This window comes from Schistocerca cancellata, chromosome 2, assembly GCF_023864275.1.
Source record: "Schistocerca cancellata isolate TAMUIC-IGC-003103 chromosome 2, iqSchCanc2.1, whole genome shotgun sequence".
NCBI classification, from domain to species: Eukaryota; Metazoa; Arthropoda; class Insecta; order Orthoptera; family Acrididae; genus Schistocerca; species Schistocerca cancellata.
In genome coordinates, this window is record NC_064627.1 from 142,068,556 (window position 1) to 142,093,306 (window position 24,751).

The 24,751-nt window shown below is 40.4% G+C and overlaps 1 protein-coding gene across 2 annotated transcripts in view; it reads right to left on the reverse strand.

The window, feature by feature from the left end:
- Positions 1-24,751, reverse strand: part of LOC126161425 (sialin-like) — a 166,997-nt gene that overhangs the window by 73,282 nt on the left and 68,964 nt on the right. For both annotated transcript variants that reach the window (XM_049917224.1, XM_049917226.1), the window contains exons 2-3: positions 840-1,090; positions 385-615 (exon numbers count right to left, since the gene is read on the reverse strand). In XM_049917224.1, coding sequence (XP_049773181.1) covers positions 385-615; positions 840-1,090 — 482 coding nt within the window. The remainder of the gene's footprint in view (positions 1-384; positions 616-839; positions 1,091-24,751) is intronic.

Consider the following 24,751-nt stretch of genomic DNA (forward strand, 5'->3'; position numbering starts at 1 on the left):
TCAACTTTAGGTTACAATATCTCCAGATGTAATTAACATTTTACAATGCAACAAATGGCACTGATTATGTATTTGTTTATATGTTCAGATGTGCTAACAAAACTAACGGGGTTTCATTTTAAAAAACGTAGGTTTCTGTTAAAAAACATACTTCCGTGCATTTTTTTATGGTTTGTATTAACCAATTACACTAGCCCCTCTCCTCACGTTCAGTCTGTGGAATCGATTCGTCAGTATTTGATGTGGTTTACGAAATATATCTCTGTATATATTAGCTTGGGCTTCAGCATCCACACTGCTAATTTGGTAATATGTTACAATATTACTTAATCATGCTGCAGATTTTCACTTGTGTAGAAGAAACAAAGTCAAAGTTGTACTTACTCCAATGAATCCTTGAACAACTCTGAGGGCAACAATTGCCTCATAACCAATGTTAGCTGCCACAGGAATGAGTAATGACAAAACAAACATAGTTAGATTGCTAAAACCAAACACTTTCTTTGTACCATAGACATGAGAAAGCATGCCACCTGGCAGCTGTAGGACTGAATGCAGCCAGAAATAGGCACCAAGAACCATGCCCTGTTGTTTCTCATCCCATTCAAATCGAAGCTGTAATTGAGAATTTTTATCAGTACACAAGTTATCCTGATCTATGCTGAATAGAATGATATAATAATAAAATAATAATTTCATGTAAACTAAATTTTTATTCTATCAGCCAGATTACTAAGAATGAGAAAAGACAGAATGAAATAAGCAATAATGTTGCAGTATTTATTTTAAAACTAATTAGCAGTATTCATAAAGGTAAATAATAATGAGGATTTTATTACCACTTTGTCACTATCTACAGTAACTGCTTGCTGATTAGAAACTAAATTTTCAGTATTGTTTCCAAAAGAATCATTTTTCCACATAACTTGTGTTTCCAATGAACAGGCACCCATTTCTGTTTGTTGACTTACTAGTGGCTGCTTCTTTATCATGTCAACTATTGCAATATTTACATTGTTGGTAATCATGAAATTTACAAGTGTTCCAGTGAATACTAGATACCAAAGACATGTTCGAATCTGAATGCAACCTGCAAAAACGCACACAGTACAGATCATGATGTATGTCATTCATTAAAGTAAAAATTAAATCTCATTAACATACCGACTACATATTTGCTTACCAAAATTTAGAAACGTTTGGATATTAACAAACAAAAACTGTTATTAAACACACAGTATAACAAACTTCCAGCTCATGCGATCACTGTCCACTCACTCAAGCTCAAAGTAGAAGAAATGATCAAAGATATCTAGCTATGAAAGTGTAAAAATTATTTTATTGTGACTGTACAACTTTCAATTGATTAAATCCCATATTGTTATGTCATTGACGAATGAATTTTCTTGATAAATCCAAGATTTGCTCATTTGTAGAGGACATGTTCAGATTGTGACTTCAGTTCATAGCTATGAAACATCACTTTAGGTACCAATAAGCCACTATGTATTGCATATACATCTACATCTATATTCTACAAACCACAGTGAAGTACATGGCAGAGGTTACTTTCCATTGTATCAGTTATTTAGGCTGCTTCCATTACCATTCACATATGGAGCATGGAAAGAATTATAGTTTAAATTGCTGCTGTGCACTCTGTTAACTAGTCTAATCTTGGTCTTCAGGTGATTCCTATAGGATACAATTGGGGTAATTATAGATTTCTAGATTCCACACCTGAAGCTGATTCTTGCAAAGTTTGTTAGGAGGCTTTTATGGGATAATTTGTACCTATCTTCAATTATCTTCCAATTCTGTTTTTCCAGCATATCCATGACACTCTCCCATGGATCTAGCAGACCCGTGCCATTTGTGCTGTCATTATTTGTATACATTCACTATCCCTAATGTGTCCTATTTTGTATGGGTCCCATACACTTGAGCAGTATACTAGGAAGAGTCACACACGTAACTTCTAAGCAATCTGCTTCATGGTCCAATTGCATTTCCTAGTATCCTACCAATGAACCAGCATCTGCCATCTGCTTTTCCTATAACTGAGACTACATGATGATTCCATTTCATATTTCTACAAGTTATTGTATCCACACATTTGTATGGGTTGAATGATACCAATTGCAATTCATCGATTTTATACTCAAAGAATACTAGAGTTGTTCATTTTCTGGACAGCATAATTTTACATTTCTCAACATTTAAAGCTAGTTACCACTCTTTGCATTACTTTAAAGCCTTATCCAGTTCCAACTGAAAGTTGTGCATTTTTTCCAAACAGAAATTCATTATAGATACGCACTTATTTATGAAAGATCTGAAGCTACAATTAATATTATCTGCAAGTTCATTAACATACAACAGGACAGGAAGAGTCCCAAACATCTGTTGATGACTCTCCATCCAAGATAATATACAGCATCCACCTTATGAAGAAATTATCAATTCAGATACAAGGCATGTCCAGAAAATGAGTATCATTTTGGAAGAAAAACTCTTAAAAACATTTTTTCAAGTCAAAATTTATTTTTACAAGAAACAGCATTTCTTAAACTAATTTTCTACATAGTTGCCACCTTGGTTCAGACATCTGCCATAATGGGAAACCAACTTTTCTGTGCCCTATTCATAGAAAGTTGGCACCAGTGAATACAGGCCCTGCTGAACACCATTTTTTGTGTCTTCATCTCTCTCAAAGCACCTTCCGCCAAAATCACTCTTCAAGTTCAAGAACAAGTGGTAGTCAGAAGGAGCAAGATTGTGACTGTATAGCAGATGATCGAACTGCTCCCAACTGAATTTTTGAATAAAGTTTTGAGTGCCACCATCAGAATGTGGATGCACATCGTCATGAAGCAACACAGTGCCTTTACTTAGCATTCAATGCTTTTTGTTTTGAATTGGGCACTGAAGTTTTTTTAATGTTTCCAGTATCATACCACATTGACAGTTTCACCTCAGGGGAGATATTCAACACACAGAATGTCCTATCTGTCCCAGAACACAGGTACACAATATTTTTTGCTGACAATGTTTTGAATTTTTGTTTTTGTGTAGACTGTGAGTGCCACCAATCCACTGATTGTTGTTTTCATTCTGGCGTGACATGCCAAACACAAGTTTCATCACTATCCACAAGTCTGTTTAAGAAATCATGTCCTTCATCACCATATCGGGTATTAAATGTCAAAGCACTGCCAAGTCACTTCATTTTGTGGATATCTGTAAGCATTTTCAGAACCCAGTGGGAACACAGTTTGTGAAAATTTATGCAATTTGTGACAATTTCATGCAGAATAGTTTTTGAAATTTGAGGAAATTCACCACCGAGCATTCTTATTGTGGTCTATCTGTTTTGACGAATTTCCTCAGTCACTTTCTCAAACAAACCACCACAGACAACAGAAGGCCACCCACTCCAAGCTTTGTCATGAACAATGGTTCATCCATAATTGAATTGTGTCACCCAGTTTCTCACCATTCTGTCAGTCATTAGACTTTCACCATACATCTCTACAAGTTGACGATAAATTACAGCTTGTTTAACATTTTTTGCGTTGAGGAACCTTATTACAGAATGCACTGCACACTCGGTGGAATCAGAGATTGTCTTAACCATTTTTAATGATCACTAACAAATGCAATCACAACAAAATCCAGCTATAATGGCATCTGTTGAAACACAATGAACCAGAAAGTTGAATGTGAATATGCAGAACTGTGACACTAGTGTTGCACTCGCAGTAGAATGAAACAGTACTTACTTTCTGGACACACCTCATACAAATATCACTTGGTAACTCACACATCTAACTTCTGATAACAGGAGTAGGTGTAGTATTGAGTCCAATGCTTTTAGCAACTCTATGGATATTACATCTACCTGACTGTCTCGGTACATGCCTTTCGAGATGTCATGGGAGAAATATGAAAGTTGAGTTTTGCATAAAGCTTTTCTGGAATCCATACTTGTTGGCATGGAGGTCATTCTATTTGAGATGCCTCATTACATTTCAGATCAGAATATGTTGTAAGATTCAGCAACAGATGCCTTCAGGGATATTAGACAGTATTTTTGTGTATCACTTCTGCTACCCTTCTTGTAGACAGACGTCACCTAGGGTTTCTTTCAACTACCTGGTACATTTTTGTGTTTGAGGGGTCTATGGAAAATTATCATGAAAGGGGGAGCTAATGTAGCCACAAATTCTGTATAGAACCTGATAGGAATTCCATTGGACTCTAGAGCTTTGTTCAGTTTTAGCAATTCCAGTTGTTTCTCATTGCCAGTAACACTTTGCGGTGGTGCAAGAATTAAATTGTGGCATTATTTCTGGATTTTCCTTAGTAAAGGGACATTTGAAAACCAATTTCAGCATATGGACTTTTGCTTTGCTATCCTCAATTTCAGCCCCTGCGTCACCCAAGGGCATCTGGATGCTCACCTTGGTGCAGGTATGCCCACAATTTATTTGGATTTTCTGAGATATCTTCCAATAATATTCAGTCATGGTAGCTGTCAAAGGTTTCACACATTGCCCCCTCTCACAGTAAAACATGTTCCATTCAACATTTCTGATTCTATATTCCTATTCTTGGTTTTATGCCAATTATGCAGGACTCCCTTTTTCTTTGGAATAAATGTGTATCACAGAGGATCCCTCCAGTCATGAACTGTTCTGCAAGGTACATATCTATTCCATGTTCGGTCAATTATTGTTTTAAACTTCAATCATATCTCCTCCACATGCTCTTGTCCTGAGCTAAAAGTTTCAAGTGTCTCTTTATGTAGTTTACTGAACATATACATCTTTCTGCTTGTTCTGAACTATCCTTTCTAAATAGTTTCCAAAGAAAGCTTTTAATAATATTTTACAGGATGTCTTGTCACACCCACCACTAACAAAACAATAAGTATCAGTCTGGAACCGCGGGACTGCTACTGTCACAGGTTCGAATCCTGCCTCGGGCATGGACGTGTGTGATGTCCTTAGGTTAGTTAGGTTTAAGTAGTTCTAAGTTCTAGGGGACTGATGACCTCAGAAGTTAAGTCCCATAGTGCTCAGAGCCATTTGAACCATTTGAATAAGTATCACAATTGATTATTGGATGATTATAGTCTCCTCTGACAATTTCAGTATAATGGGGAACATACATAAGAGGAAAACTGAAATTTTATCTGAAACCTCTGATGATTTCAGTACAATGGGGAACATACATAATATGAAAACTGAAATTTTATCTGAAGTTTTCAGTTACATGTGGGGGTGAATGTTGTCATTGATAAAAGGATCCAATTACAGGTTTATGCCCACCATTGAAACAGAGTCTAGCCCAAACAATTTCACATGCAGCTCTGAGTTTCTCGTCTACTGCAACAAATACACAACCTCAATTTCCCGTCGGTCTATCCTTTAAAAATACATTCAAATTTTCTCCACCCTGATTGGATCCTCAGTAAAGCAACATGCTCATTATTATTAAAGGAAGAATGTTTTACAAATGAATGGAACCCACACTCCATAATCTAGTGTCTGGTGTTCTGCTTTCTAAAGAGACAATGATGACTGCTATGGTACTGTCTCACTGCGATCAGCCACATTATGCTACACCTGGCTAAACAAGAGGATTTGTGGAATTACTGGAAATCACTTCTAGAAGTGTACAAGAACACTCTAATGAGTAAAACTCTGTACTCCAGATTCAGGGGGGAGGGGGGGGGGACATGTGCTCACTCTTGACCCCCATTGCAAACACTTATGGCCATAACCATCCAAATGTTGGCCAGCAAGATGCAACAATCTGATGGAGCAGAACATGAACAAAATAGAAACAGCATAGTATTGTTTGAAAAATACAAACGGTGATTCTGTAGAGACGAATGATCAAATTTCAGAGGTTGTCACCTCTGATCATGTGGCAACTCAGGTTGGGTTAAATGGAAAAACTTCAGTGGAGAAAACTCGTGGACCCATTGAGTGCAATACGGGAGACAAAATCAACTTCCTCATGACACTGTGTGTGCGCTGGAACAAGGTTTGTCTTCCCCAGACTTCTAAAGCTAAAGTTCAGATCTCCATCTACTGGTCTTGTAGGGCTATACAGTACAGACCAGTCGCCATGTCATCATCTAACAATGGCATCATTGAATCATTCAGGTACAGGATGAAGGGGGCACATAGTAAGCACTTCACTGTCCTAGCTATTGTCAGCTTCGCAGACCTGGAAACCACTACTATTCATTCAAGTAGCTCCACAGTTTGCATCACAAGGCAGAGTGTATCCTGCTCCAGTCCTCCAATTGAGGAAAAGACCCTGAAAGCACTGGGAACCAAAACCAGGTCTTCCATGGAGCAGTCTAACATGTGTATCACCTAGCTCCAGAGGCAGACTCTTTCCCAGACTCTGAAGAGAACTTCACATGCAGTTTAATCCAGTAACACCGAGACAGATCATGAAGGATCAGTACATGACAAACCAAACATTTCTGTTCAGTATTTTCAATGTAGAGTTATAAAATTTAATTCAGCCAATCAAATTTAAAATTCCATCCTTCTTTTATTTCTTTATTTTATGACAATGTGTTTTGAATGAAGTAGTATATATAAACACATCTTTATTCAATTACAAACTACTGGGATATTTCTCTTATTTTCATGTGTTTCTGACTTTCAATTGATAGTAAATTAAAACAATAAACTAATACCACAAAACAATCTGTGAACAAGTATGGACAATAATGGCATGTCAACTAGTTACATCCACACAGTTGAGAAGTTCTATATGGACTTTGTGAATGCTATGAAAGTAGGAAATTCAGTGTCAATGGAATTTCCTGTTGCAAAAGGGCTATGTCAGGGGAACACTTAAAGCCCATAGCAGCAAATGTAGGGGCATGGGAGTCCCCGTGGAGGATGAAATCCTGTACACATTTCTCTTCACTGATGACCAGATCAGCATAGCAGGAGACCAGAATGGTGCTGAGTACATGCTTGAGAAGCAGATGTATGGAAGTTAATTTTGTGAAGAATGTGAGCAATGTGGCATGTGTTATCAGTGCTTACTCAATATTGTTTGGCATTTGTGCACGCTTGCCCTGATGGTCTACAATGAAACAAAATCTTAAATTTTAGTATAAAATATATAATTCATATCAGGTTAGTAGTATTACACAGTTTGTAGGATTACAAAATTTTGCTTAAATACCTAGCAATTGATTAAATACTGCACAAAATGTATCCAGGCTATTACAGTTCACAACAGTCTTCTTTCCTTCTGAAGAAAAGAATTTTACTTATGTGTAATGTATCTTACCTACATGTTCCTTTCCAATTCAACACCTCTTCCACAAAATTGTGGTAGGATAGATCTCAACACCCTTTGTGCTGGACATTTTGAAATATCAGGACTAGTAATTGAGAGTATTAAGCTAGTTGGGGTAGTAGTAGTAGTAGTAGTAGTAGTAGTAGTAGTAGTAGTAGTGTACAGGCCACCTAGTGGTGAGCCACATGTCTTCCCTGAGAAATGTGAAGAACTCTTAATGTACTTCGGTGTACCAAAGTGGGAGAAATATAATATTTTCATTGGAGGGGATGTCAGTTCAATATTTGATGTTCTGCAGGACAAAAAGCATGACAGAGCTCATTAATTTGCTTTGACAATTTAACCTATACTATGTTAACTGTAAACCTACAAGGGGCTCTGCCTGTCTAGACAATATGCACACATCAAAAAAGTTTAGCATCACCTCGGTTCTGAGAGTTCCAGAACCTGTACAGAAAATTAGAATAGGGATCAACATAAACATCATTCCCGCCCCTTTTATTGCTCATGGAAACCACACACTGCATGTTGTACCACCATACAGCGAGACCTTCAGAGGTGGTGGTCCAGATTGCTGTACACACTGGTACCTCTAATACCCAGCAGCACGTCCTCTTGCATTGATGCATGCCTGTATTTGTCATGGCATACTATCCACAAGTTCATCAAGGCACTGTTGGTCCAGATTGTCTCACTCCTCAACAACGATTCAGCATAGATCCTCCAGACTGGTTGTTTGGTCATGTCATCCATAATCAGCTCTTTTCAGTCTATTCCAGGCATCTTCGATAGGGTTCATGCACGGAGAACATGCTGGCCACTCTAGTTGAGAGATGTTTTTATCCTGAATGAAACCACTGACAAGATGTGCACAATGGGGCACGAATTGTCATCCATGAAGACGAATGCCTCACCAATATGCTGCCGATACGGTTGCATACATGACTACCAGCAGCGTACGTTGGCCCCATATAATGCCATCCCAAAACAGCAGGGAACCTCCACCTTGCTGCACTCACTAGACAGTGTGTCTAAGGCGTTCAGCCTGACCGCGTTGCCTCCAAACACGTCTCTGACGATTGTCTGGTTGAAGGCATATGCAACACTCATCAGTGAAGAGAACATGATGCCAATCCTGAGCAGTCCATTCAGCATTTTGTTGGGCCCATGTGTACCATGCTGCATGGTGTCATGGTTGCAAAGATGGACCTTGCCATGGACGTTGGGAGTGAACTTGCGCATCATGCTGCCTATTGCGCACAGTTTGAGTCATAACAAGACATCCTGTGGCTGCACGAAAAGCATTATTCAACATGGTGGCATTGCTGTCAGGGTTCCTCTGAGCCATAATCCATAGGTAGCGGCTATCCACTGTAGTAGTAGCTCTTGGGCGGTCTGAGTGAGGCATGCCATCAACAGTTCCTGTCACTCTGTATCTCCTCCATGTCTGAACAACATTGCTTTGGTTCACTCCGAGACATCTGAACACGCCCTCACTTGTTTCAGTTGGGACTCCCTTTTGAGTAGGCTTCAACATTGTTCCTCTGATATTGTTTTTGCTGAGTTTTTCTCTGTGTTTCTAAATATATTCGAAAATAACATCTCTCTGAAAAAAGGTACACCAAATATTAACAGTAATTGCAAAAAAAGGAAAAACAAGGAATGGTATACTCCACAGTTAGGTCAACTGAAAAATAGTGTTATGCTATATTCTGGCCTGTACAAAAATGGTAAATCAGAAATGTATAAAGAATTGTATGCTAGAGCTAAGCATAAGTATGGGCAGGCAATCAATGAAGCAAAGAAACTACATAATATAGTAAACATTGAAAAGTCCAAAAACAGATGCAAAAAAAGCCTGAGTGTAATTAATTCTATTGCCCACACTACACAAAAAGATGATATTGCCATAATCCCATAAGAATTTAATAAATTTTGTACCCAGTTCGTTGAAGAAATTAGTCGTTCAATAAACAAACCTCCTGAAACTTCACTTAGTATCACGGGCAACTGCTTACAAAAGCCTTTCTTGAGCACTTTCATTTTCACAGAAGTGTGTCCAAATACTATCCTGAAAATAGTGAAAAATTTCAAACCTTCAGCTAGTGTTGATTACTATGATTTGTCATGTAATTTGTTGAAAGATGTATGGCTGTATAATTTATCCTTTAACTTATTGTGTAAATAAATGTCTTGTTGAAAATGTTTCCTAATAAACTAAAAATTTCTAGAGTTCTGCCCATATATAAAAAAGGTGACAAGAACTGTTCTACTAGCTATAGGTCGGTATCCATCACTCTTGTTTTTTCCAAAATTTTTGAAACAATAAATTACAATCAAGTTAGTGTTTACTTGGGAAAATCAAATGTAATCAGTGATAAGCAATTTAGGAAAGGTAAATCCACAACTGACAATTGATTCCTTAGTAAAATTTGTCCTAGCTGTGTTTGAGGCTAGGGCTATGCCCAAGCTACGTTTTGTGACCTGAGCAGAGCTTTTGATTGTGTAGAGCATAATACTTCGTTGAATAAGCTACTCTATTATGACATTCATGGCAACAGTGTAAATATGTTTAAATCTTTCCTAGAGAATCGCCAACAAGTTGTGTGCATTGGTAGACAGAAATCAGATTTGGTTTATGTTAAGTCTGGAGTGCCACAAGGGTCGGTGCTTGTACCTTTACTGTTTTTGTTAATGATTAATGATATGCCTTTATTCATAAGTTCACACACAATATTGTATGCTGATGAAACAACTTTCACGAGTAAAAGCTCAGATCTAGCCGCACTGAAAACATTGACCGAAAATACCCTTGCTCGATCTTCACTATGGTTCAGAGTGAATTGTTTCTTATTAAATGAAAGTAAAAACCAGGAACTTTATTTTAGCTTGAAGGAAATCCTTAATCACCATCAATTAGAGACCATTAAATTTTTAGGTGCTACTATTGACAACAAACTGACCTGGGGACCACACATCAAAAAATATATGATAAAGACTTTCAAGAGTTATTTATCTAATTAGAAATTTAAGAAGACATGTTCCAGATAACTATGCAAGACCAGCATATTTTGCTTTCTTCCAAAGCATTATACCATATGGAATTTTACTGCGGGGTAGTAGTTGTCACATAAATGACGTTCTACTTTTGCAGAAGGAAGTATTAAGAACAATTACTGATTCTTGTATATCAGAACACTGTAAACCTCTGTTCATTAAATGTCGATGTCTGACAGTAACAAAGCTATTCATTTATAATGTACATTAGAAACAATGTTTCAAAATTTGTATTGAGAAGTGATATTCATAGCTATAATATTAGAAATAGAACATGTGCAGACATGCCACACCATAGATTATGTAAATCACAGAATTCCTACCTAGTCTTTGGACTAGGTTGTTTAACAGACTAAGCACAGATTTTAAAGAATTGCCTGTAAATATTTTTAAAGCCAAATTGTATAAGCTACTAGTAAACAATCCTTTTTTACACCGTTGATGAATTTTTTGAAGGTCAAATACTGCTTTGTAACGTGTGGTTTCTACTTTTACCTATTTTGTGCAAACTAAAGTACATTGAGAAATGTATGCTCTTGACTTTGTGTATTGCTGTAACGAGCTGAATGACAATAAAATTTTATTATTATTACTATTAATGAAGATAAATCTTTCTACGGATTTTTCAGCTGCTGCATCATCACAGGCCTATTATCGATTTCAAATTAGCAAGATAACTGACAAGAAAGGTAAGCGCAAGTGTAGAAATGAAATTAGGTATAAAGTCTAAACACAAGTGTCCTGGTTTTTTCTCTTCGAAAGCTGGTCAGCCTAAGTTGTGGCATCTCCAAGCTGGACCATAATAGAGGCTCTAGACATCAATAAATCAATAACGGACACTATAGAGATGAGACACCTAAAATAGTGTGGACATTTAAAAAGGATGGACAATAGCCAACTCCAAAGAAAGTGTAGCAGTGGATCCTGGTGGAAAAAAGAAACTCTTACCGACCTAAGAGGAACTGGAACTGAGAGGTACAGGATGCTATGGACGCCAGAGGACTGCAAGAAGGAGACTGGCATGACTGGAGGAAGTGGAAAATGGGAAGTGAGAAGCAGCACTTGTCATAAAACACTTGCCTGATGATGATGATGATGATGATGATGATGATAAGAGGGAGGCTCAGGTATGATAAGAGGGAGGCTCTGGTATTGCAACTGGAATGTTGAAATTGCACGAGAATAAAGTTTGAAGTTTGCCCTAGAGAGGGTATTTTGCTTTCATGTGCAGCTCTAGCGAGAGAAGGCTCCAGTACTAAGCAAACATGGCGCGCATATTATTATTGTCAGTTTGTGGAGAACTGTGAAGTATAGTTCGATATTTGTGGACTGAACGGCATAAACAGAGTGAAATTCACAGGGACATGTGCGGCTCATATGGGGACGACTGCATAGACCATAGCAACGTCTCCAGGTGTGTATTCTTTCAAGGGAGTCGTATGAACCTTAGTGTTTTGCCATGCTCTGGGCAGCTGGTAACAGCTGCAACCCGACAGAATGTCGGAGACATAGGGGCAGCAATGCTGAACGGCTGCAAGTGCAACTGTGAACCTTACCACAGCAATTCCACATTTCGTATGGTGCAATGTACGATACTGTTCATGACACGTTGAAATTTCGCACACTTAGTGCCGGCCGGGCGCCCCTGACAGACAACCACAAGGGCCAGTGAATGATGACAAGCTTGGATTATTAACACATTACATCGTAAAAAGCCATGATTTTCTGAAAGGAATCGTCACTGGTGATGAGTTGCAGGCGTACCACTACATACCTGAAACCAAGCACTATGGAGTGGAAACTTTTCTGAACACAGACCACTTTGACTGCTGCAGCGTACATTAAGACTTCGGTCAAGTTACATCGTGCCCCTCACAACAAATGCCACAATATTAAATCCGACGTGTCAAACTCTTCAGGACAAAACTCGCCCCTATGTTGCTGCTCCTCTTCGTGAGAAAATTGCCAAATTTGGATGGGTGTTGCTCCAGCATCCACCATACAGTCTGGAGCATGCACAGTCTGACTTTCATCTGTTTGGACCCATTACGAAATTCCTGGTCAGCCAGTGCTTTGCGACAGATATGCAAGTGAAATCAGCATTCTGCAGATGACTATACTCCAACCAGATGGACTTGTATGAACAGGATATATTGAAACTGGTACCGTAATGGGAGAAATGTGATGAGAATGTTAGTGAATATGTAGAAAAGTAGGTAAAATATGAGAGTTCATTTGTGATTTTTTCGTTTTTTTTTACCTATTAAGCTTTTTGGTAGTAAAATTATTGTTCGCTACTTTCTGATCTTCCCTCAAATATCATACAATCGCCCACTGCGAGACTGAATGCACGTGGTTGCATTGTGGGCACGTGATGCAGTAAAGAAAGTATGTAAGAAGAGTGCAGACGAATGGGGAATCATTCTAGCAATGATACAGAACGGTAATGGGGAAATCGACTGACATAAGAGACTTTGACAAAGGACAAATTGTTTGGTCTGGCACTTGGAGAGAGTACCTCGGAAACGGCGGATCTGGTCAGTTTTCACACGCTACTATCATGACCATCTGTGGAAATTGCTTTCAAGGACAAGAAAATCATGAGGGGGTGACAACGTGTTAGTTGCCCACGCCCACACTTCATCTCAGAATGTTGTCGGAGGTTTGCCTGCTTACAAGGGAACCTCCCCATCGCACCCCCCCTCATATTTAGTTATAAGTTGGCACAGTGGATAGGCCTTGAAAAACTGAACACAGATCAATCGAGAAAACAGGAAGAAGTTGTGTGGAACTATGAAAAAATAAGCAAAATATACAAACTGGGTCGTCCATGCGTAAGATAGGCAATATTAAGGGCAATGTGAGGTGAGGAGTGCTGTGGTCCTGTGGTTAGCGTGAACAGCTGTGGAACGAGAGGTCCTTGGTTCAAATCTGCCCTCCACTGAAAATTTTGCTTTCTTTATTTTCGCAAAGTTATGATCTGTCCGTTCGTTCATTGACGTCTCTGTACACTGTAATAAGTTTAGTGTCTGTGTTTTGCGACCGCACCGCAAAACCGTGTGATTAGTTGACGAAAGGACGTGCCTCTCCAATGGGAACCGAAAACATTTGATCGCAAGGTCATAGGTCAACCGATTCCTCCACAGGAAAACACGTCTGATATTTTGTATACGACACTGGTGACAGCATGTGCGTCACATGACGGGAATATGCTGTCGACCCACCTAACTAGTACACTTGGCGAATGGGTGAAAAGTTTCTTCTACCTTGCCCGATTTAGGTTTTCTTGTGGATGTAATAATCACTCCAAAAAAAGTGATGAAAACATAAGAGTTTTTCACATAAACTGAAAATAAAAAGTTAAAATTTTCGGTTGAGGGAAGATTTGAACCAAGGACCTCTCGTTCTGCAGCTGTTCACCCTAATCACGGGACCACGGAGCTCCTCACCTCACATTGCCCTTAATATTGCCAATCTTACGCATGGACGACCCAGTTTGTATATTTTGCTTATTTTTTCATAGTTCCACACAACTTCTTCCTGTTTTCTCGATCGATCTGTGTTCAGTTTTTCAAGGCCTATCCACTGTGCCAACTTATAACTAAATCTGAGGGGGGTGCGATGGGGATGTTCCCTTGTTAGTAATGCAGCGCAGGTGACGATCTGCGGCAGATCTGATGAGAGAGTACAGTGCTGGTGCAGCCACAAGTGTTTCCAAGCATACTGCTCAGTCCACAGTGTTGAGCATGCAGGTGACCACTTCTTGTCGCCATGTTGACCAACGACATTACCAGTTACGAGTGCAGTGGGCACAAGATCACCAGACCATCAATCAATGCAAACATGTCAGCTGTACGGACAAATCGCGTTTCTTGTTACACTAGGTTGACGGTCATGTTCAGATGGACACGCATTGCGCAACATACACAGGCTGGTGGGCGCAGTATTGTGCTATGATGGACAGGGTTTGTATGGGGCCCGGAGTAGTAATCAAAGTCACCATGGCAGCTGTGAATTCAGTGAACATTACTGCAGACCACCTGCATCCCTTCATGGTTAATGTCTTCCTTGATGGCAACCGCATCTTCCAGCAGGATAACTGTCCGTGTCAAAAGGCCCTAATTGTGACATCGTGGTTTGGGGAGCATTTCACCAAGTGAGGTCTGGTGTCATTCGTCATTTTGCTGACACATTATTTTGTTTTATGACAGATGTGTCCTGCATACAACACTGTATCATGAAAACAGCATCATCTACATCTACATTTATACTCCGCGAGCCACCCAACGGTGTGTGGCGGAGGGCACTTTACGTGCCACTGGCATTACCTCCCTTTCCTGTTCCAGTCGCGTTCGCGGGAAGAACGACTGTCTGAAAGCCTCTGTGCGCGCTCGAATCTCTCTAATTTTACATTCGTGATCTCCTTGGGAGGTATAAGTAGGGGGAAGCAATATATTCGATACCTCATCCAGAAACACACCCTCTCGAAACCTGGACAGCAAGCTACACCGCAATGCAGAGCGCCTTTCTTGGAGAGTCTGCCACTTGAGTTTGCTAAACATCTCCATAACGCTATCACGCTTGCCAATAACCCTGTGACTTAACGCGCCGCTCTTCTTTGGATCTTCACTGTCTCCTCCGTCAACCCGACCTCGTACGGATCTCACACTGATGAGCAATATTCAAGTATAGGTCGAACGAGTGTTTTGTAAGCCTCCTCCTTTGTTGATGGACTACATTTTCTAAGGATTCTCCCAATGAATCTCAACCTGGTACCCGCCTTACCAACAATTAACTTTATATGATCATTCCACTTCAAATCGTTCCGCACGCATACCCCCAGATATTTTACGGAAGTAACTGCTACCAGTGTTTGTTCCGCTATCACATAATCATACAATAAAGGATCCTTCTTTCTATGTATTCGCAATACATTACATTTGTCTATGTTAAGGACAGTTGCCACTCCCTGCACCAAGTGCCTATCCGCTGCAGATATTCCTGCATTTCGCTGCAATTTTCTAATGCTGCAACTTCTCTGTATTCTATAGCATCATCCGCGAAAAGCCGCATGGAACTTCCGACACTATCTACTAGGTCATTTATATATATTGTGAAAAGCAATGGTCCCATAACACTCCCCTGTGGTACGCTAGAGGTTACTTTAACGTCTGTAGACGACTCTCCATTGAGAACAACATGCTGTGTTATGTTTGCTAAAAACTCTTCAATCCAGCCACACAGCTGGTCTGATATTCCGTAGGCTCTTACTTTGTTTATCAGGCGACAGTGCGGAACTGTATCGAACGCCTTCCGGATGTCAAGGAAAATGGTATCTACCTGGGAGCCTGTATCTAATATTTTCTGGGTCTCATGAACAAATAAAGCGAGTTGGGTCTCACACGATCGCTGTTTCCGGAATCCATGTTGATTCCTACAGAGTAGATTCTGGGTTTCCAGAAACGACATGACGTGCGAGCAAAAAACATGTTCTAAAATTCTACAACAGATCGATGTCAGAGATATAGGTCTATAGTTTTGCGCATCTGCTCGACGACCCTTCTTGAAGACTGGGACTACCTGTGCTCTTTTCCAATCATTTGGAACCTTCCGTTCCTCTAGAGACTTGCGGTATACGGCTGTTAGAAAGGGGGCAAGTTCTTTCGCGCACTCTGTGTAGAATCGAGATGGTATCCCGTCAGGTCCAGTGGACTTTCCTCTGTTGAGTGATTCCAGTTCTATTACTTTGACACTTATTTCGATGTCAGCCATTTTTTGGTTTGTGCGAGGATTTAGAGAAGGAACTGCAGTGCAGTCTTCCTCTGTGAAACAGCTTTGGAAAAAGGTGTTTAGTATTTCAGCATCACGCGTGTCATCCTCTGTTTCAATGCCTTCATCATCCCGGAGTGTCTGGATATGCTGTTTCGAGTCACTTACTGATGTAACGTAAGACCAGAACTTCCTAGGATTTTCTGTCAAGTCGGTACATAGAATTTTACTTCCGAATTCACTGAACGCTTCACGCATAGCCCTCCTTACGCTAACTTTGACATCGTTTAGCTTCTGTTTGTCTGAGAGGTTTTGGCTGCTTTTAAACATGCAGTTAAGCTCTCTTTGCTTTCCTAACTTTGTTGTTGAACCACGGTGGGTTTTCCCGTCCCTCACAGTTTTAATTGGCACGTACCTGTCTGAAACGCATTTTACGATTGCCTTGAACTTTTTCCATAAACACTCAACAGCAGTGTCGGAACAGAAATTTTCGTTTTTATCTGTTAGGTAGTCTGAAATCTGCCTTCTATTACTCTTGCTAAACAGATAAACCTTCCTCCCTTTGTTTATATTCATATTTACTTCCATATTCAGGGATGCTGCAACGGACTTATGATCACTGATTCCCTGTTCTGCGCTTACAGAGCCGAAAAGTTCGGGTCTGTTTGTTATCAGTAGGTCCAAGATGTTATCTCCACGAGTCGGTTCTCTGTTTAATTGCTCGAGGTAATTTTCGGATAGTGCAATCAGTATAATGTCACTCGATGCTCTGTCCCTACCACCCGTCCTAAACATCTGAGTGTCCCAGTCTATATCTGGTAAGTCCGAAGCTCGTGGTCGTGCGGTAGCGTTCTCGCTTCCCACGCCAGGGTTCCCAGGTTCGATTCCCGGCGGGGTCAGGGATTTTCTCTATCTCGTGATGACTGGGTGTTGTGTGATGTCGTTAGGTTAGTTAGGTTTAAGTGGTTCTAAGTTCTAGGGGACTGATGACCATAGATGCTAAGTCCCATAGTGCTCAGAGCCATTTGAACCATTTTTTATATATCTGGTAAATTGAAATCTCCACCTAAGACTATAACATGCTGAGAAAATTTATGTGAAATGTATTCCAGATTTTCTCTCAGTTGTTCTGCTGAGTCGGGAGGTCGGTAAAAGGAGCCAATTATTAGCCTATCTCAGTTGTTGAGTGTAACCTCCACCCATAATAATTCACAGGAACTATCCTCTTCTACTTCACTACAGGATCAACTACTACTAACAGCGACGAACATGCCACCAGCGGTTGCATGCAATTTATCCTTTCTAAACACCGTATGTGCCTTTGTAAAAATTTCGGCAGAATTTATCTCTGGCTTCAGCCAGCTTTCCGTACCTATAACGATTTCAGCTTCGGTGCTTTCTATCAGCGCTTGAAGTTCCGTTACTTTAGCAATGCAGCTTCGACAGTTAACAATTACAATACCGATTGCTGCTTGGTCCCCACATGTCCTGACTTTGCCCCGCACCCTTTGAGGCTGTTGCCCTTTCTGTACTTGCCATCTAACCTAAAAAAAACGCCCAGTCCACGCCACACAGCCCCTGCTACCCGTGTAGCCGCTTGCTGCGTGTAGTGGACTCCTGACCTACCCAGCGGAACCCGAAACCCCACCACCCTATGGCGCAAGTCGAGGAATCTGCAGCCCACACGGTCGCCGTCGTTAAAGGTTTAGAAGAACGATCAGTTTACTATAATGCCAATTCTCACAAACCAAATTGCAAGATCGTGTATGTGTGTGTGTGTGTGTGTGTGTGTACTATCTCCAAGGAATGGAAAGAGTACTTTCAACTGGAGAGGAGACTATTTTGAAATTTCTCCAATATAAAACTATGTATATGGGAACAATGGACTGCACACTGAGCTGTCAATAACACTGCATCCGAACATTAGGCAAATTATACGCCTTGAATAGTATTAAGTTGGTAACCGACAAGTAGCACACATAGTGTGTGTCTGCTGTGAAGTACGCCACACAATCCGACAATTGAAAAAAAAAAATAGTATGTCATGGTATTAATTACGAATAACACTGTCTTACATGTGGAATGAGGAACTGTACAGCATCAGAAGGCCTTCTTGGATTTGTAGTATTGTAATATTTGTTAGTGATTGTACTGTTCTAGAATCTCAATGTGGCGGGAAGAAGGCAGAAGCATTTGTTATCTTGTGAACGATCTGAAAAAAAGTGGAGAACCATCAGGAATAAAAGTATATTCAGCACTCCCTTCTACAAAGAAGCGAGAATAAAGAGAAAAAAAGAATGGCGTACTGCAAAACTAAGGTCCGTTTCGTAATTAAAAACTATAGGCTCATGAGAAAAGGTTTTTATTGACAGTAATATTTTATTACATATCTGCCTCACTTTTGCACATAATCGCAGTTAACATCTACACACTTTACGTAACGCTCCACCAGCTTCTCTAACCCTTCTGAATAGAAATCTGCTGCCTGAGAATTGAACCAGGTGGCAACACCAGTCCTGACTTCATCGCCGTTTTGAAATCGTTGTCCACTTTGAAACTTTTTCAAGTGTAAGAGGAGGAAACAGTCGTCTGGTGCAAGGCCAGCACTGTGCGGAGGGTGATCAAAAAGTTCCCAACGAAAATTTTGAATCTTCTCCTTGGTTTTAGCAGCAGTCAGACGGCGTGCCGTTGTCGTAAAGGATGATTATGCCAGACGATAGCTTTCTACGGCGCCGATTCTGGATCGCACGTGTCAATTTGGTTACCAGTTCACAGTATACGTTAGCTGTCATTGACTGTTGTTTCGATTCAGGATTGGTGTAGGATGTCCACGTCTCGTCGCCCATGACAATTTGGGAAAACAATCATCTCCATCTTGTACATAGTGCTTTAAAGACTGTCGTGCACTAAGCAGTCTTTGCTCTTCGTGTCGCTTAGTGAGCATTTTTGGGACCCTCCTCGCACACAGTTTGTGATATCCAAGCTGTTCAGTGACACTCCTTCAAACTGAGGTTAGAGCAACATTTGGGAATTCACTAGCGAGACCGCTCATCGACGATCGCCGATCGCTTCGAAGTTTTTCGTTCATTTGATAACAGATGTTGCCGGTCCGAATATAGCGCCTGCCACTCGGCTGTTCATCGTGACCATTTATGTAGCCATTTTGTTTTCGAACTTGTTTGTCACTCATTATTTCAGGTCCACTAGGCATAACTCAAGGTGGATTTCAGGGGGACTCTTTTGCCAGCGAAAATCTTATCACACTGCGCATTTCACAACTGACGGGATCTAAGATTGTCCCTGCCATTGCGATCTGCTCTCACCGACTGGCAATAGACTACTGATTGTGAGTACTGAATGAAAGCAACACTGCAGTAGTTTCCCAAACAGTCGGTAGACAGTGCTGAATGCGTAAAACTTCATTACGGCCTAACATTATTTAAATATTGGTCATCGGACCTTTGTTTTGCAATATGCCTCGAATAATTACTCTGATATGTACAATAATGTAACAGAACAAGAAAAGTTCTTTTCATTTTGCAAGTAATTTGTTTTAAGGTAGTTTATGTTGAGGGCTTACATGGAGCAAACTGAAGTGTACTAAGAAGAAGTAACTGTTTTCGGTGTGGAAGTCTATATTCCTACTGAGCACAAGAATGTCTAATGACTCTAGGTAGATGTTTGTATAGTTTCGATAGATTTCGGAACTGTAAGAAAGTCATGTAGTTTGGTTCAGTTTTGAAAACATGTAATATGATCGTTAATAAACAGACTAAGAAACAAAGAAATTAAGTCGTTTTTTAAAGATATTATCATTTTTTAAGACGAGCTAGTGGCTCATAAAAATAAATTCATTATTTCTGAATGATGTAACCGTCATTTGACTGAACAGCAGGTTTTATTTCACAATCTAGATTTCGGCCTTAGGTCACTATCAAGTGTTACTGCTATTATAAATCATTAGACTTGAGTGGAACCCAAGACATCGTTCTACTCAAGTCTAATGATTTATAATACTTGTAACACCCAATAATGTCCTAAGGCCGAAATCGAGATTGTGAAGTAAAACATATTGTACACTCAAATGGCGGTTATATCTTTCAGACAGTTCTATATAGCTGTGGCTCCATACAATAGTAAAATTAGTTATTATTTGAAACGGAGCTGATGGCTCTCTTAAAGAGCATGGTTATTATATTTGGTCACGAGCTAATTACTCGTTAAAGCAGACGTCTATAAGGTCCAGGAAAATTTCCTAATCGGCAGAGCCGGTTTAACGCTCAAGCCACAGAAGCAGTCGCCCAACAGAGAGCAAAAGTTGTTCACAACCCGTATAATAATTAGCAGCGAAAACGATACACTTATAATATATAAAATGTCTTACCACGAGCCAAAGGAACGGCAACTAATGTGTAAATGAGTGATGGGGGGGGGGGGGGGGGGGGCAGCCAAACGATAAAATTGAAATTTTCGCAACAATTCTAACAACTATATTTTTTGTTATCTGACTAACTGGAGAGCTACAAACCAAATTTTCAGAGGTCTGAAACGTTTCTGGATGTCCTAGCTTCAGTTGTAGTTGTGCTTTTTCTGGCAGGTGGTGCGTTTATCCATTACGTTATTAGCTTGAACACAGGCGCCGACTCCATAGGGCGTGATCGGGCCCGAGCCCTCTCAAAAATACGTTTGGGGGAGGCGGACAAAACATCTATAATATACATTTAGTAAACTTTTTAATTGCTAATTATCAATTATTTAAGTAAAGATATAGAAAATTAAGTATTTCACAGAATCATAAAACAATCAAATAAATTGTAAAACCACTAAGATAAGGGAATAAAACTGGTGGTGTACAAAACTGAAGTTTCTATATTTACAGTCCTCAGTGCTGCCATCTGGCGGACGCAAGCCGAAACGTTTCATTCTCATCCGCCATTACATGACTCGATGACTGTTGTCTGAGTTGTAGCTGTCACGGACCGGCATTTTGTTGTGAATGTTTTATCTGTGAAGTGTGAACTTCGGTGTTGTAGTTTTCTTGTTATTATCACGTTTGTGTTGTGTCGTGTTGTTTCTATTCTTTTCATGCTGTGGAATGACAATTATGTTTTATTTTCGGTAATAAGATTTCGGGTTTCGTGTCATGAGCTGTTCATTTTAGTTATGGGATACAAAAGGATAAAACCGTAAATGATAATTAATTCAAACCCCTAGCTGCCGACAGGTGTTGTAGATATACCTCGATAGCGACGGCTGAAAATGTGTGCCCCGACCAGGACTCAAACCCGGGCTCTCCTGCTTACATGGCAGACTCTCTATCCATCGTTTTTTTTTTTTTTTTCATTTTATTCAATGTAGTTCGTTATGTTTGGTCTGGGCGGACGTCACAAGACATCCGTTCAAGTTGATCGTTGATGCCTTGACTCAGTTTTTTTATTACAGAGAGCACGCAGTCCTCTGACCGAACACGCTGAGCTACCGTGCCGGCTGAGCCACCGAGGACACAGATGAATAGCGCGGCTGTTGGGACTTACCCCTTGCGCGCCTCCCGCGAGACCCACATTCCCAACTGTCCACAATCTACATACCTAATGTTCCTAACAGATACACTACTGGCCATTAAAATTGCTACACCAAGAAGAAATGCAGATGATAAACGGGTATTCATTGGACAAATATACTATACTACAACTGACATGTGATTACATTTTCACGCAATTTGGGTGCATAGATCCTGAGAAATCACTACCCAGAACAACCACGTCCGGCCGTAATAACGGCCTTGATACGCCTGGGCATTGAGTCAAACAGAGCTTGGATGGCGTGCACAGGTACAGCTGCCCATGCAGCTTCAACACGATACCACAGTTCATCAAGAGTAGTGACTGGCGTATTGTGACGAGCCAGTTGCTCGGCCACCATTGACCAGACGTTTTCAATTGGTGAGAGATTTGGAGAATGTGCTGGCCAGGGCAGCAGTCGAACATTTTCTGTATCCAGAAAGGCCCATACAGGACCAGCAACGTGCGGTCCTGCTGAAATGTAGGGTTTCGCAGGGATCGAATGAAGGGTAGAGCCACGGGTCGTAACACATCTGAAATGTAACGTCCACTGTTCAAAGTGCCGTCAATGCGAACAAGAGGTGACCGAGACGTGTAACCAACGGCACCCCATACCATCACGCCGAGTGATACACCAGTATGGCGATGACGAATACACGCTTCCAATGTGCGTCCACCGCGATGTCGCCAAACACGGATGCGACCATCATGATGCTGTAAACAGAACCTGGATTCATACGAAAAAAATGACGGTTTGCCAGTCGTGCACACAGGTTCGTCGTTGAGTAAACCATCGCAGGCGCTCCTGTCTGTGATGCAACGTCAAGGGTAACCGCAGCCATGGTCTCCGAGCTGATAGTCCATGCTGCTGCAAACGTCGTCGAACTGTTCGTGCACATGGTTGTTGTCTTGCAAACGTCGTCATCTGTTGACTCAGGGATCGAGACGTGGCTGCACGATCCGTTACAGCCATGCGGATAAGATGCCTGTCATCTCGATTGCTAGTGATACGAAGCCGTTGGGATCCAGCACGGCGTTCCGTAGTACCCTCCTGAACCCACCGATTCCATTCTGCTAACAGTCATTGGATCTCGACCAACGCGAGCAGCAATGTCGCGATACGATAAACCGCAATCGCGATAGGCTACAATCCGACCTTTAATAAAAAGTCGGAAACGTGATGGTACGCATTTCTCCTCCTTACACGAGGAATCACAACAACGTTTCACCAGGCAACGCAGGTCAACTGCTGTTTGTATATGAGAAATCGTTTGGAAACTTTCCTCATGTTAGCACGTTGTAGGTGTCGCCACCGTCGCCAATGTTGTGTGGATGCTCTGAAAAGCTAATCATTTGCATATCAACGCATCTTCTTCCTGTCGATTAAATTTCGCGTCTGTAGCACGTCATCTTCGTGGTGAAGCAATTTTAATGGCCAGTAGTGTATTTTGTCCATCCACTCATTACTCGCGCACACATTACACATTACACATTTGGTCTGTCAGTTCTGTACACACGTATTCGATTCTTTGAGTCAGTACTACGCCTGTCATACAAAATCCCAATTCGGAGATGGCAGCAATGGATGAAGAAGAGAAACGAATTGTAGTTGTCAGAAAGAAAAAAAATTCAAAGAATGTTCAGGGAAGAAACTGGACTACTTTTTGATGTTCCAAAGCTGGAGTGTGGAAATAAAAATGAGAGGATCACAGCCAGACACTTTTTTCCTGACCTTGAAACTGCTTCAGAAATAACTGGAGTTGATATAAGATTAATTGAAAGGTTGAAAGTCATATTGGAAGCAGTGAGCATCATATTGTCGTAGAAAAGTTTCAAGCATACTCTTATGAAACATCAAGACTATAGTGGAACTTTACAGTTGGCATCACATGATTCAAATAATGCAGAAAGTTTTTGTACATGAGGCGGCTGTAATTAAAGAAGCTATTGTACCAGTTGGTCGATTGTCAGAAGAAGCAGCTGAGGCCAGAAACAAACATTTCAGACTTTATCGCAGAAATTTCAGCAGAAAGGCCAACAAAGAGGCCAACAGAGAGATTTGCAACAGAGATGTCTTGTGCAGGCTTCTTCTTAGCAGCCACCCTTATATCAGCAACTCAAGGAAAAGAAAAGTGGAGTGATACATTGGAACTACTACTTCCAGAGACGTCAGATATTGGTTCTCCCGAAAAAATCAAAGAAGAAAGTGGCCAGTAAGGTGAATTTGAAGATGAGTGCGAAGATCTGAGTTGAGAAGAATGAAGCTGAAGATACTGACATGAAATTTAAATGTATTAAAACGTTTACTGACTTCCACAATTGAATAAAGTTTTATCCATTTCTATGGTTTTTTAAAGTCTTTTAAAGCTTTTCAAAAAACAACTAATAGTTTCTTTCTGCATTTGAAACAGTGACTAGTAAAACAATTTTATACCTTTAAACTTTTTATGGAAAATTAGTTCATAATATCCTGTTCATACTTATTAATCTACAAAACCAGGAGTCATACGCAAAATTGTAAATGCATGTGAGTTTTACAAAACTGTAGTAACTGCTCTCAGCTGTTACACAGATACCTAAAAGCAATCTCCATACGCTCTCTTCCGAAATATCACGACGTTATTTCTAAACAAGATCAGAAACTGATCTAGAAACGACTTCGCCAGAAGCCCATACACTCACTAATGTATTATGCTCAATACGTGTTTACGCAAAAACTAAATAAAATACCGTTATAGATAATATTATTAGTTTGAGAGTTTTTTTTAATTGCTCCGGGAAATTATGGCGAATCAACAACTTATAAAATATTCATGAATATGACGTAACATTGTGCTACTTTAATTGATATATTCGTGTCGTTGTATCGACACCTAAAGCTGCACAGTACATTAATGGTATCTCATATGCCTAGGTTGAAATTATGACGGTAGAAGAACAGTAATTGGGGATTGTAGCGGTGCAGACAAAGGCAGGCAGCCATACATACAAACAAATGCACATCTAGTCTTCCTAGGGGCCTC